The sequence below is a fragment of the Cnephaeus nilssonii genome, assembly GCF_951640355.1.
Source record: "Cnephaeus nilssonii genome assembly, chromosome: 9".
NCBI classification, from domain to species: domain Eukaryota; kingdom Metazoa; phylum Chordata; class Mammalia; order Chiroptera; family Vespertilionidae; genus Cnephaeus; species Cnephaeus nilssonii.
In genome coordinates, this window is record NC_137080.1 from 52,573,435 (window position 1) to 52,588,985 (window position 15,551).

A 15,551-nucleotide genomic window follows, 5' to 3' on the forward strand; every position below is an offset into this window, starting at 1 on the left:
ACTTACTTTTCCATAGCTTAAGGCAGTGGCAGCTGTGGTGAAGAGTACATTGTGTTGAGGGACTCCTTGGAAAGAATCATTCTTGGTATTAGGTCTTTGTTAGAATCCCTGGGTTCTGTTCTCTTTTAAAAACTTTGGTGAATATTTCCTTTGGCTAGTCAGGAACATTATTTTATTCCAGTAATGCTCAGATTATTTCTTCAATTCAGCATGAAGTCTGGGAGCAGGAATAGTCTGCTATTTTTATTACTCTACACATTGAAGAGGTAGAAAAAAGAAGACAAGAATAACCAGTGTGTTTGTATCTCTCTATATTTGAGTGTAATAGTGATAATTACTAAGACTGTCATTTTACAAGTAGAGCTTGGAGCTGAACCCTGCTGTGCCTTTTTGTTTTACCAGAATCTTGGTAGTTTCCGTGGCTGTCTGTTTTAAAGCTTATTCATTTGTTTATTCCTTTTTATTTGTTTTGTTTGCTGATAATACATTTTATTTTTTACCTTTTTTAATGTTTAAAGAAAAGTATGTTTTTGCTCATTTTGTCAGGTAATTTGGGAGGGAAATTCTGTGATGTCTGCTGTCTGAACTTGGAAGGCCACTTAATATCTGTCCACCCAGTTTTGTAAAGGATAATTAATTGAAACCTATTATTGATACCACCTCATTGGCTCATAAAATTCTTAGATACATGTATTTAAATTAAAATACTTCAGTGAACAGTTTAAAAGGATATAATTTATGTCAAGCATCATCTCAAATAATAAAGTACTATATAAAGATAAAAAAAGAGTTGGGTTCAAGACAATAATCATAAGTGTCTGTACTTAACAAAACACATATTTGAGAAAGAAATTAATTGTAATAGTTTCTTTAAAAAAATATATTTGTCCTAAATCAGTATGTTCTTTGTAATTTTAGATGGTTATATGTGGATTTTCTGTCATAAAATTATTTTAAAAAACCCATTTAGTTTCCTAGGAAGGATATGAGGAAAGTAAAGTCATTTTAGGCCCTAGCCAGTTTGGCTTAGTGGATAGAGCATTGGCCTGCGGACTGGAGGGTCCCGGGTTCGATTCCAGTCAAGGGTACATGCGTGGGTTGCAGGCTTGATCCCCAGTGTGGGGCATGCAGGAGGCAGCCGATCAATGATTCACTCTCATCATTGATGTTTCTATCTCTCTCTCCCTCTCTGAAATCAATAAAAATATTTAAAAAAATAAAGTAATTTTAGGTCAAACCTATTATTAAAAGTTGAAATTTTATAAAATACTACATTATATACCTATCATCATTCTTTAGTATCCTTTATCTCTTTTCTGTTAGCGTGGAGAATTTACATTCTTTTCATTTAATGGCTGTCTTATGTGGTATCATATTCTTTTTTCCTGTTCCCTTTGATGATAGTAGAGGCATGTGGAACCAAGAAAGACCACATGTATAGTATGGGATTGTATCTGTTATAAGGGTACCATTTATATCTACAGATTTTATGATTAAATTAGTTGGTATATAGCAAAATATAAAGAATAATGATTTAACAAATTATTTTTAAATGTCCCTGATATTTGGCATTTAAAATTTGTACTTTTTTTATCCTAATAGTTGCTTAGTAAATTCAAACATAAAACAAAACATAGCATAGTAATTCAAATATAAAAATATAATGAGCAAATATTGTAATATCACTTTATTTTATACAGAATAAATTAATGATGGGGCTTTTTGGGGTGCTGACAATATTTACTTAATCTGGGTATTATAAATGTGTTCATTTGAAATTTTATCAGGTTGTATTTTGATGGTTTATGTACTTTCTGTGTGTCTGTTATGTTTCAGTAAAATTAAAGAAATTGTTGTTAAAGAATGAAGAAACTTTTCTTTTTTTCTCTTTTAAGGAAATGATTATTGATAAAGTAAATGGACAAGCTGTACCTAGATATTTGATTTACGACATAATTAAATTCAATGTAAGTACCTTTTATAATTTCTAAATGGATTGTCACTGAGATGATAGATGTTTTTAACAAATAAAAAGTATTATTGCCTTAGAGTAGGAAAGAAAAATTGTGACACTTTCAAGTTACTTACAAGTGTTTTTGTCCACACTTGTACATTTTTTCTTTCCCTTACTGCCTAATACTTTGCACATTTGTCTTTAGATTATTTAGATATTTCAAGTGACTAAAGAAAAACGGTTTAACTGTGGTAAAACAAGATAGTATATTGTAAAATGTTATTAAGTAAACCTAAAAACAAAATATAAAATCTCCTTTTGTGAGTAGGATATAAAAAAGTGAAATTATATTTTCTACCCATTTACTACAGTTTTAGACTAGCCAAGAATCAAATTGCCTGTTAATGTTTAATTCAGTGTTGAAATTATTTAGACAGTAGAAGATGAATTGTGTAAATGGAAGAAATTCTTTCAATAGTGTACATCTATGAAAAGGTATAATTATTGTTCTAGAAATATATTATTCAGATTGCATAATCATTTAGTATTCCAAGCAGACTGAAAGCAGTTAAAAATTCTGGAATTAAAAGTGTTAAGTTTTAAGATTTTGAGGATTTATAATAAAAGTTAAAAAAAAACCCTTTTTTTTGGGGGGGTGTATATTTTAAATGGCAGTATTAAGATTCAAGATTATATATTAATCCAGATGACTTATTTTCTCCAGGAAATTTTCAATGTGTATATATCTCATTTGTTGTTGAATTACATATATTTCAAACTATTTCAAACCTAGGAAACTCAAGGTCAGAAACCATCAAGTTTAATCTTGTTCTGTTTGTGGCTACTGTATTCCTCAAAAGTAATGCTTTCCAAAATTGACTTACTCTTACCACAGATCTTGGAATGATGTTCATTGGCCCCTAACAAGACAAAGGGTGGGTGTGGCTTTGTTTCTTTGTGAATGGGGGAGTGCTGTCTCCTTTGCCTCTTGATATTGAGCTCTGCTTTAAATTGTGTTCAGTGCAGGTTCATCTCTTAGCCTGGGAACTTTGTCTTAGACAATAGCCTTCTAATTCTTAAAAGAAAAAGAAAGTTTTCGGCATATGTAAAAGTATAGAGAATAATATAAGGAATACTATGTACCTATCACTAGATTTGTTGAAGCTTAATTTTGTCTTTTTTACTCCACTCTCCTTTTAATAAGAAATAAATCATTATATGTATAATATCAGAAGTTTCTTGTGTACACCTCTGTCATCCTATCCTTGACCCTCTTACCCAGAGCAACAGCTCCTACCCTGAATTTGGTATTTATTATCCCCATGAGTGTTTGTGATACCTTTACTATCAATGTATGTCTATAAAATACATGTGGTGTTCTTTTGTAGGATTTCTAGTGTTTCATAAATGTCATAGTACTGTAGTGTAGTACACAACATTTGCTCCACATTATTTTGTATAGATTTATCTGTGTTAATGCACGTAGGTTTGGTTCATTCACTTTAATTACTCTTATTATATTGTATAAATGTATGGATTTTATCATTTTTCCTCTTGATTAACATATGGGTTTCCATATTTTGCTGTTAAATTATTGTATTGAATAGTTTTTCTCTCGGACAGTTCTCATTCCTGGGATGTGGTCAACCGGGAAGTGTTTAAAAAGTCCAGTCCCTCATTTCCTACAACATGGAGATTCTAATTAATTTAGCAACTTAATTAAGCTTTATTAGCTGCCTTGCTAAATTCCTTTCAGAAGTAATTGTACCAATTTATCACAGTTGGTATTACATACGTAATTTTTGCCAAATGGCTATGTGTGAAATGATATCTTGTTTTTAATTTGATTTTTTCTAATTACTAATGAAGTAAAGCATGTTTTATGTTTGCTTTTACTTGTTTGGACGTTTGTGATTTAAATGGTCTGTTCTTTTAATTTTTCTAGTTGGTTGCTAATCATGCTCTTCACAATGTATAAGAATTAGTTATATTTTCTGTATTTTAATTCTTTCTTGGATATAAATATGGCAAACAATATCTTTTCCATATTAGTATCCATTGAGCCACAGAAGTTGTGTTTTTTTTAATTTTTTAAATATATTTTTTATTGTTGATAGTATTACAAATAGCTCCAATTCCCCCCTCCTCCCCGCCCCCTGCCCATTCACGTTTTTCCCAATCCCTATCTCTCCCCCACTCTTCCGGTCTTCACTACCCTATTGCCCCTGTCCATGGACTATGCATATAAGTATATAAATAATAAAAACAATTAGTGAGTATATTAATACTTTAATTCAGATGTGAAAATTTTGGATCAGTTGTTATTAGAGTAGATTTATACCATTTTCCCATACTAGTTTATACATTTATAATTTTGAAATAACTGTGTTTGTGTGTGTGTGTGTGTGTGTGTGTGTGTGTGTGTGTATGTATGTATGTATGTATGTTTAGATATGCTTCCATCATTAGTCAAATTAATTTTCAGGGCTGGCATGTGTGGTTGTGCAGGCTCTATATTGGAGAACTCCAAAGGATGTAATTTACATAAACTACTATGTACAAAGTTAAAGCCTTGATAATTATGCTGAAAAAATAGTTTTTAGAGTTGAAATTTAAATAACTGTCTCATTTAATTCAGGCACAACCAGTTGGAGATTGTGATTTTAATGTTCGTCTTCAGTGTATAGAACGAGAAATAATAAATCCTCGACATGAAAAAATGAAGACTGGGCTCATTGACAAAACGCAGGAACCATTTAGTGTCAGAAATAAGCCATTTTTTGACATTTATACTTCAAGAAAGGTAACATTTTTAAAATAACATGTATAATGTATCCTAATTCAGCTTGGGAGAGGAATATGAATGATATTTTTTGGCCGAATTATCTTGATTTTCCCCAAAATTTCTTGAATATTGTACTCTTTTGGATAAACATGTACAGTTAACAGGTCTTCTCCTCATTAGTAAGATTCTCAGTGATGGAAACTTAAACTAGGTTGTTTTCTTGTTTCTCATAATAGTTTTTGATTCATAGCTATTATGGTTCATGTTATGTTTTTTAAAAAGTTGTAAGCTATGTAGAGTTATATAAGAGCGAAAATAACTTGTCAGGCCTTTTGAAGTCAGCAGTTTTTAGTACATAGTCTTATTTAAACTAATCAGTTATATATCCTACCTAATAATAGACAAATATGCAAATTGACTGCACCTTCGCTATGTCCAAGCCACGCCCACCAGTCAAGCCACGCCCACAAACCAATCAGGACGAGTATGCAAATTACCCCAACAAAGATGGTGGGTAATTTGCATATCACGACAGTGTAGAAAGAAGCCAAGAGCTGCAGAAGGGGGCAAAGCTGCGGAGAAGCAAGCAAGCCGGGGGGAGGAGAAGGGAGGAGTGGAGGCGGGGCCGGGGGAGAAGGGAGGAGAGGAGAGCAGGCAGGGCGGGGTAGAGTGCAGCAGGAAACCCTATTGCAGGATTTTTCCTGCAACGGGAACGCTAGTGTATACACACACACACACACACACACACACACACACACACACACACACTAGTGGCCCGGTGAACGAAATTCGTGCACATTAACAGGGAATTAATTAGAGGAAATATTTTAATACTCCTATTTGCCCTTTATCTATAATAGAAGTGTCAGAGATGAAAGAAAATTAGTAAAAGGTATATGAAAATCTCCCTCCTGTCAGAGTCTGGGGCGTGCCACGGGACCCAGAGTCAAGTCCTCGCCTCAAAATCACGCCAGACTGAGACCTGGCCGGCCCTATCCCCATTGGGCAAGATCCAGACCCGGCTGGCTCCACCCCCATCAAGCCCCGCTGGGTGGAGGGGCGCGGCCTCAGGTCCCCTGGCCCGGCCCCACGCAGCCTCACGTCTCTGCTGATGGGTCGTTATGGCATCATGGTGTGATGACCATTTGCATATTAGCCTTTTATTATTAAGATTTATATACTGTATATATACATGGAAAGTTTTCTTTATTTTTGTTGTTTGGACACTTAAAATGCATCATATTAAATATTCTGCGACAGTTGTTTTGTTTTTTCACTTAACAGAGTGGCTTAAAAATATTTCCATGTCAATGCATAGGGATTTGCAACATTATTTTTTAGCTGCTGCGTAATATTTGACAGTAAAGATGCACCATGAAGTTATTTTTGGGAAGAGGAATGGTTATGATAGAATAATATAGGAAATATAGCAACTTATGCAATTATGTTTTAATTTCCTTTCGAATATAATCTCATAAGTTAGATCCATGGTTGGCAAACTGCGGCTCGTGAGCCACATGCGGCTCTTTGGCCCCTTGAGTGTGGCTCTTCCACAAACTACCACTGCCTGGGCAAGTCTATTTTGAAGAAGTGGCGTTAGAAGAAGTTTAAGTTTAAAAAATTTGGCTCTCAAAAGAAATTTCAATCGTTGTACTGTTGATATTTGGCTCTGTTGACTAATGAGTTTGCCGACCACTGAGCTAGATGATAGAAGTTTTTGTTGTATTTTACCTGCTTCTACTCATGTCCACTCAATTTGGTATTTCTTCTTGGATATAATATTAGCGGTAATTTCAGCACTATTGAGCCGTTTTCTTCTCAATATATAAATATATTATAGAAAAAACAAATATAGAGTTATTATTTTTTCACTGATATTTTGCATAATGCCTTCTTGGCATGGTGCTGTTGGTAGACTTCTGCTGTCATCTTCTCACAGTTCACTGCTTGCCTTTTGTGCCTCATTTGGCAGCAGACATATGATAGGGGTGCTTACAAGAGCCTGTACACTTCTGTGCTCTGCCCACTTGGTAGAATAAGGATAATGTTGGCACTTACCGTGGGCCACACCCTTGGTGGAAGTCTGCTAATTGGAGCTAGGTACTCTTGCGGAAATATTTTCTAAATTATAAATAGAGTGTAAATTTGGGCAGAAGCCAAATTGTTTCAGTTTGCATTTGCTTTTTAAAAACTAATTTGACAGCTTATGCTGTCTTAATTCAAAGTTCAGCATTTAAGAAAATGTGTCTTAGTATAGTTTCATTAGTCAAAATCAGTACTTCTTAGAAATATTTGGCAGTGGATAATTATAAGAATTGTTCTTTAGGGATCTGAAGCAGTTATATTGAACAGCTTTCAATGTAGTTTTTCATTAGAGAACCGTGATACTCTTTTTTTTTTTTCTTTATAGTCAGCTTATATAACCCCCTTTTAAAACCATATGATGTTTAAAAAAGAAGTCCTAATATTTAGAATTTTTATTATTAGTCTCATTTTTCCTCCGTTTCAGTTCTTACGGTTATTTCTTTGTTCTCAGTTTCTCTTGAAATTGTTTTTGGTTGTAGAATACAGAAGGAAAGCACCTTTTACAGCAGAGTTGGTCTAAAGGGGAAAACTAGTAACACCAGATATGGGATAGTAGCTATAGTTGACAGATTATTGCTCTAGAGCAGTGGTTCTCAACCTTTTTCTAATGCCGCGACCTTAATACAGTTCCTCATGTTGTGGTGACCCCCAACCATTAAATTATTTTCGTTGCTACTTCATAACTATAATTTTGCTACTGTTATGAATCGTAATGTAAATATTTGTGTTTTCTGGTGGTCTTAGGCTCTACAGCAGTGGTTCTCAACCTGTGGGTCGAGACCCACAGGTTGAGAACCGCTAGCAGGGTTGCGACCCACAGGTTGAGAACTGCTAGCAGGGTTGCCTAAGACCATCGGAAAACACAGATATTTACATTATGATTCTAACAGTAGCAAAATTACAGTTATGAAGTAGCAACGAAAATAATTTTATGGTTGGGGGTCACCACAACATGAGGAACTGTATTAAAGTGTCGCGTCATTAGAAAGTTTGAGAACCACTGCTCTAGAGAGTCTTCTTTTTATTATGAATTTTTAAAATAAATTTATCTTTATTGTTGAAAGTATTATAGATGTCTCCTCTACCCCCCCCCCCCCATTGACCCTCTTCACCCCGTTCCTGCCCCTTCCCCAGGCCTCCATTGCAAAATCTTATTATTATCTTTGCTAATGGGAATGGTAAATAGTGATATTATGAAGGATAAAGCCTTTGTCAGGGAAGTATATATTTTTTATGAGGGAAGCCAATTTTTATGTGGTTTTAAACAGTTTATAACTGTGGAAAAATACATACTTTTTCATAGACATTTCATTTCTGTATACCTTTAAAATTTTGAAGATAATTTTGATTTTAGGACTTTATTAGTATAGCTCTATTAGCCTTTTCCTTTTATGTAATTAGATCCATCAAACACAGTACAGGGTTAATGAGTTGTTCAGTGTTTAACTGAATATACATAGTTATAATAAAGCATACAAAATAGTAACAACATGAAGCAATTTCTCAAATCACAATTTTATTTAAATTTCTAGTTTGAAGGCCAATTAAAAAAAGAATCATTTTTATTTATTTATTTATTTTACAGCTGAGTAGTATTCCATTGTTTAAATGTATGATAGCTTTTTTATCTACTCATGTTCTGATGGGCACTTGGGCTATTTCCAGATCTTGGCTATTATAAATAACTAGAAGCCCGGTGCACGAAATTCGTGCACGGCGGGGGGTTGTCCCTCAGCCCAGCCTGTACCCTCTCCAATCTGGGACATCCCTCTCACAATCCAGGACTGTTGGCTCCCAACTGCTTGCCTGCCTGCCTTCCTGATTGGCCCTAACCGCTTCTGCCTGCCAGCCTGATCACTTCCTAACCACTCCGCTGCCAGCCTGGTTGATGCTTAACTGCTCCCCTGCCAGCCTGTTTGCCCCCAACTTCCCTCCTCTGCCAGCCTGGTCACCCCTAACTGCCCTCTCCTGCAGGGTTGATCACCTCCAACTGCCCTCCCTTGCAAGCCTGGTCCCTCTCAACTGCCCTCCCTTGCAGGCCGGGTGCCTCCCAACTGCCCTCTCCTGCTGGCCATCTTGTGGTGGCCATCTTGTGTCCACATGGGGGCAGGATCTTTGACCACATGGGGGCAGCTATATTGTGTGTTGCAGTGATGATCAATCTGTATATTACTCTTTTATTAGATAGGATAGAGGCCTGGTGCATGGGTGGGGGCCAGCTGGTTTGCCCTGAAGGGTGTCACAGATAAGGGTGGGGGTTCCCTTGGGGTGTGGGGCGGCCTGAGCAAGGGGCCTGTGGTGGTTTGCAGGCCGGCCACGCCCCCTGGCAACCCAAGCAGAGGCCCTGGTATCTGGAATTTATTTTCCTTCTACAATTGAAACTTTGTAGCCTGGAGCGGAGCCAAGCCTGGGGCTCCGGCAGCCATTTCTGTGGCAGTTAATTCACCTTCTACAATTGAAACTTTGTAGCCTTAAGTGGGTGAGCCCTGCCAGGGTGTGCAGAAAGCTTTGCTTCCCCTGTTGCCGCCGGCAACCCTGGCCTGCTTCTCAAGCTCCATTCTGCCGCCATTTGTTTGAATTTGTTTACCTTCTATAATTGAAACTTTGTAGCTTGAGTGGAGGCTTAGGCCTGCAACGGCTATGGAAAGCTTGGCTTCCTCTGTTACCTGGGAAACCTTGCTCTCTGTGGCTGTAGCCATCTTGGATAGGGGTTAATTTGCATACTCGCCCTGATTGGCTGGTGGGCGTGACTTGGCTGGTGGGCATGGCTTATGTAGCGGAGTGATGGTTAATTTGCATATTACCATTTTATTAGAGAGGATGCTGCAATGAACATAGAGGTACATATATTCTTTTGACATTTAAATGTGGAATCTAATGAACAAGTTAAACTGACAGACAAAATAGAAACAGAGGCATGGATACATGGAACAGACTGACAGCTACTATTGGGGAGGAGGGTTAGGGGACTGGATGAAAGAAGATGAAGGGAGTAAGCAAAAAATCCACATCTATTTAACACATATCGCAGACAACAATGTGGTGACAGCCAGAGGGAAAAGGATTGGGGGGTTGGTTAGTGGAGGTGGGCAAAGGGGGGAAATGGGGGCGGAAAGAAACCTTGCTTTGGGCAATGGGCGCACAATACAGTGCGCATATGTTTTGTTGAGGCCTGTATGGTTTTATGAACCAATGTCATCCCATTAAATTTAACAAAACAACAACAAAAAACAATGGAAAATATGCTATAAGTTATATTAAAAAAGAAGAGAAATATGCATATATTAGTTCTATCCATTTCTTTATTCACAAGGATTTTCATTTCTTTCCAAATTTTTATAGATTGCCTTTTTTTTTTGGCATGTTCTTAGAATTCCTGATCTTAGCCTAGCAGTGATGGCGAACCTCTGACACGCGTGTCAGTGCCATTTCTGATGACATGCGGCCGCTGAGGCGGCCGCATGCCGAGGATGAAACATTTATGTTATTTAAACTATAAATATCGCGAAATAATGTTTTTTCCTCAAAGGGACACACTACCCGAGTTATGCTCAGGTTTTTGGTGAAGTTTGAAACACCAAGCTCAAAAGGTTGCCCATCACTGGCCTAGGGACTCTGAGGGCACATACATGTCCACATATACTTTAGGCATATGTGTATACCCTGTGAGAAGAGGAGTGTGACTCACTAGGCTGAAGTAGGATGGGGCCTTTCTGGGAGAGAATGTAGAGGTAGATGTATTAAAGAGAAATAGTAAGAATTTTAAGTTGCACATAGGAGGTTAATGACAGTACAGCTGATGAAAGCACATTCTTTAAAGGTATATATAAAAGTCTAGTGAACCATATAATTATTTACTGCATTAAATGGTTGATAAATGCTTACCTTTAAGTACTAGAAATACAATCACTATACCAGAGATATATTTTGCTATTTTATACAGCAAAATGAAGTACTTTATATAGTAGTTTAGATATAAATCTTAGGTTCTATTTTTATATGATTTTGAACTCTTTCTATAGTAGCTCAAAATTGATAAAGAGAATAAGGGAAATGTTATATGCTTTTTATATTGTAGAAAACAAAGTTTATTTCTTAAAGTCTCATTCCTTATTCCTGGTACTTTATAAGGCTGTAAAACATGTTTAGTTTACAGATAAATGCCATTTGGTATCTCAGTATGGGTTGTCCTCATCCAGAGATGTTCACTGTCTATTAAAGATCTCATCTTTGTTGGCTAACTGGGTCACTTTACCCATTAACTGACAGGGCGACTATGGCATCATTCTACAGTCGGCCTGGTTTGAACAGCCTCTTGACAATAATGCCCAACAGGGAAGTCATATGCTTTCCTGCTAATGCCTGTGACTTGAAGGATAGTCTAAATTGTGTCAACTATAGAAACACAGTGACAAAAACTTATATTGCAATGAATTCTGGCCAACTGATAGTCAGTCCCCTACAGCATGGCCCTTACTTAGACACTAGGTGCAAGTATGGGAGTCCCCAGGGCACTTTTTAAAAAATACCACGTGAGAGCTTACTCTGTGCCAGATTACTGTAATAGATGCTGAGAATACAGTGATAATAAGATGTGATTCTTGATCTTAAATAGTCCACAGCTCAATTTGGTAGTCAGACAGTTAAACAGGAAAATCCTGTGATGGAGGGAAGCATAGGTTGCTATGGGAATATGCCAAAGAAGCAAATTTATAACTGAATCCCTGGTTTAGAAGAACAGTTAAGAACATGGACTCTGGAGCCAGAATGATTCTGGGGTTTCACTTCCTTTCTGTGTGACCTATGTTAAGTTCTAAACTTCACCTTCAAAATGGGGATAATAGTGGCTCATACTTCTTAAGATTGTTATGAGGCTAAAATTAATTAATGTATGTAAAGTGCTTAGAACAGTGCTTGACACATAGTGTTATATGTGTTACCTTTTCCTGCTCCTGTTTGTCTCTTTTTTAAAATGGATACATAATTAGTACTCAGTAAATATTTGAATAAACCGTGAATTATAATGAAATTATAATTACTTTTTTATCCTCTCAGAAGCCTTTAAACATCTTTATTAAAAACACTTAGTGTAAAATAACTATCTTGTGTGTAGTTAGGTCCATATTAACCAAAAGTCATAAACTGGTAGGTCCCAGAAAGTTTAAGCTTATATAATATTTAAAAAATACTGAAATTGCTTGTTGAGGATGCCCTCTCTAGCTTGTCATAGTTCTCACTCATCCCTATTATCTTATATCCAGTCCTTTTCAGGCCTGGCTGGCACCCGTAAGCATTTGAGTTTGTGACTTCTGAAACTCTGACACTGGTTCTTCCAGGATAGAGACTGGTTGATCTCTTTTAAATCTCAAATACTTGGTAGAGTGGCTATCAGTTATTGGCACTAAATGAATGTTTGTTGAATGAATGAATGAATGATACCTCAATTATGAGATTCTAAATAAGACTAACAACCACCAAAAATAATAAATAAACTATATGTTCTAGATAAATTTTGGTCTTAGATTTTTTAACTTGTCAAGAATGTTTCACCAGAATTATTATGCTTAATTTTAATTTCAGTGATATGGGTTAATGAAAGAGCCAATGACAATATTCCAGAGGCTACTTATATTTTGACTAGCTAATTTTAATGTTATAGTTGTTTAAGCATTATTGGTAAATACAGTAATAGAAATCAAATTATTGTTTTTAAAAGAAGATAATGATATTGACTTTTTATTGAGGAGAAAGGATGAGTTTTGTAGAATGATTTTGTACTGATTAGAGGAATATTGAGGGTACAGAAGCACTGGATAATCTTAGTCTAAGCCAGAAGTTAGACTTTGGGAATGAAAAAAGGATAAAGAGTAATCTAGGTGAATGGAAATTTCCATTTTGGAGGGATTGGTAAAACTAAACCTTGAATTTTAGGGGAGTCATGAAAGCACACAAAAAATCAACCAATATAAGCTACTATATTGAGTGTTCTCAGGCAGTCAGTTGAGGCTATGTGGAAATATTTTCTAAGAAAACATCTGAGGTGAGTAGACTAGTCCATAACAGAAAGGTAGAGATATTCTTTACTCATTTAAGAAAAATATTTTTCTATACTGTAATGAATTGATGTTGCTAGTACCCATCCCCAATTACATTGCAGATTCATTTTCTTCTTTACTTGTAGTCTTAAGCTATCATTTTTGGTTATTTCTAAAAGGTTCATTTCTATGCTTTGTAACTTTACAGTTTCTGTTTTATTTCTAATGTTTCTAATTTCAAGCCCTTTTTCATTATCTTTCTCTGCTTATGCACTTATAATAATTTGGTTTCCAATTACTTTCTGATTTATAGACATATAAAGTCTCAATTCTAGTCAATCACCTGGTATAACCTAATGGAAAGTTACATGCCTTCTGTAGGCTGCATGATGGTATTCAAGTGATGCTATTGTATTCATAGATAAGCAAATTTTATAAGTAAAGCTTTATAAAATACTATCATGCTTTATTAATAATTAGAGGCCAGATGCACGGAATTTGTGCAAGAGTAGGCCTTCCTTCCCCCAGCTGCCGGCACCGGCTTCCCTCTGGCACCTGGGACCTGGGCTTCCCTCTGGCCACCGGCAGGCACTCGGGACCTGGGCTTCCCTCACAGCCCTGGCTTTGTCTGGAAGGACGTCTGGTCTAATTAGCATATTATACTTTTATTATTATAGACTAGAGGCCTGGTGCACAAAATTCATGCATGGGGGGGTGGGCTCCCTCAGCCCGGCCTGCATCCTCTCCAATCTGGGACCCCTGCGGGATGGGGCCTAAACCAAACCAGCAGTTGGACATCCCTCTTGCAATCCGGGACCAACCACTTGCCTGCCTGCCTGATCGCCCCTAACTACCTCTGCTTGCCAGCCTGATCGCCCCCTAAATGCCCTCCCTTGCTGGCCTGGTTGCCTCCTGACTGCCCCCCTGCCAGCCTGGTTGCCCCCTAACTGCCCCCCTGCCGGCCTGCCTGATCACCCCTAACCACTCTACATGCCTGCCTGATCGCCCCTAACTGCCTCTGCTTGCTGGCCTGATCGCCCCCTAAATGCCCTCCCCTGCCGGCCTGGTCAGCCCCTAAATGTCCGGAAGGAAGTCGGATGTCTGGAAGATGTCCGGTCAACCCGGTAATTAGCATATTACCCTTTTATTAGTATAGATGATTTGATATATTATGTCTACTATCTTAAATTATATTTAACTATCTTCTAATTTTATTTGGGGAGAAATAATCAAGAAAATTATAATCCTATCTAGTAAAAGAGTAATATGCAAATTGACCATCACTCCAACACACAAGATGGCCGCCCCCATGTGGACACAAGATAGCCACCACAAGATGGCCTGCAGGAGAGGGCAGTTGTGGGCAATCAGGCTTGCAGGGGAGGGCAGTAGGGAGGGACTGGGCTGGCAGGGGAGGGCAGTTGGGGGAGACCAGGCCTGCAGGGGAGGGCAGTTGGGGGCAACCAGGCCTGCAGGGGAGGGCAGTTGGGGGGGACCAGGCCTGCATGGGAGGGCAGTTGGGAGGGACCAGGCCTACAGCGGAGGGCAGTTGGGGGCAACCAGGCCTGCAGGGGAGGTCATGTGAGGGCAACCAGGCCTGCAGGGGAGGGCAGTTGGGGGCAACCAGGCCTGCAGGGGAGGGCAGTTGGGGGCAACCAGGCCTGCAGGGGCAACCAGGCTTGCAGGGGAAGGCAGTTAGGGGTGACCAGGCCTGCAGTGGAAGACAGTTGGAGGTGACCAGGCCTGCAGGGGAGGACAGTTGGAGGTGACCAGGCCTGCAGGGGAGGACAGTTAGGGGCGACCAGGCTGGCAAGGGAGGGCAGTTAGGGGTTACCGGGCCAGCAAGGGAGGGCAGTTAGGGGTGATTAGGCTGGCAGGGGAAGGCAGTTAGTGGTGACCAGGACAGCAGGGGAGGGCAGTTAGGGGCAATCGGGCTGGCAGGGGAGCAGTTAGGTGTCGATCAGGCCCGCAGGGGAGTGGTTAGGGGGTTATCAAGCTGGCAGGCAGAAGCGGTTAGGGGCAATCAGGCAGGCAGGTAGGCGAGCGGTTGGGAGCCAGCAGTCCTGGATTGTGAGATGGGATCGGGCCTAAAAGGGCAGTCGGACATCCCTCAAGGGGTCCCAGATTAGAGAGGGTGTAGGCTGGGCTGAGGGACACCCCCTGCCATGCATGAATTTCATGTACTGGGCCTCTAGTTCTAAATAATACCCTAGGATTTTTAGAATAATTCACCCATATTCTACTTTAAAAGCTTCTCCTGAGTTTTATAGTTAAATATATATATTTTTTAATTTACCTTTTTTTAAAAAATTTTTAAAAATATTTTATTGATTTTTTTACAGAGAGGAAGAGAGAGGGATAGAGAGTTAGAAACATCGATGAGAGAGAAACATCGATCAGCTGCCTCTTGCACACCCCCTACTGGGGATGTGCCCGCAACCAAAGTACATGCCCTTGACCGGAATCGAACCTGGGACCCTTGAGTCCGCAGGCCGACGCTCTATCCACTGAGCCAAACCGGTTTCGGCTTATAGTTAAATATTTTTAAAGTAAGGTATTTGTTGTTGTTTTTAGAAGTGTTTAAAAAACATTTTGGTTAATTTAAATAGAACTGTGTTTCTGAAGAAAAATTAAGAGGGAGAAATGGCTAATTACATCTTTGCATTTAATGTCTTTACTGTTAAATTAAAAT

General features: G+C 38.4%; 1 protein-coding gene across 4 annotated transcripts in view; it reads left to right on the forward strand.

Annotated features, from left to right (window-relative positions):
- Nucleotides 1–15,551, forward strand: part of RNGTT (RNA guanylyltransferase and 5'-phosphatase) — a 199,905-nt gene that overhangs the window by 73,597 nt on the left and 110,757 nt on the right. For all 4 annotated transcript variants that reach the window (XM_079780364.1, XM_079780361.1, XM_079780363.1 and 1 more), the window contains exons 10-11: nucleotides 1,896–1,967; nucleotides 4,593–4,757. In XM_079780364.1, the coding sequence (XP_079636490.1) occupies nucleotides 1,896–1,967; nucleotides 4,593–4,757 (237 nt within the window). The remainder of the gene's footprint in view (nucleotides 1–1,895; nucleotides 1,968–4,592; nucleotides 4,758–15,551) is intronic.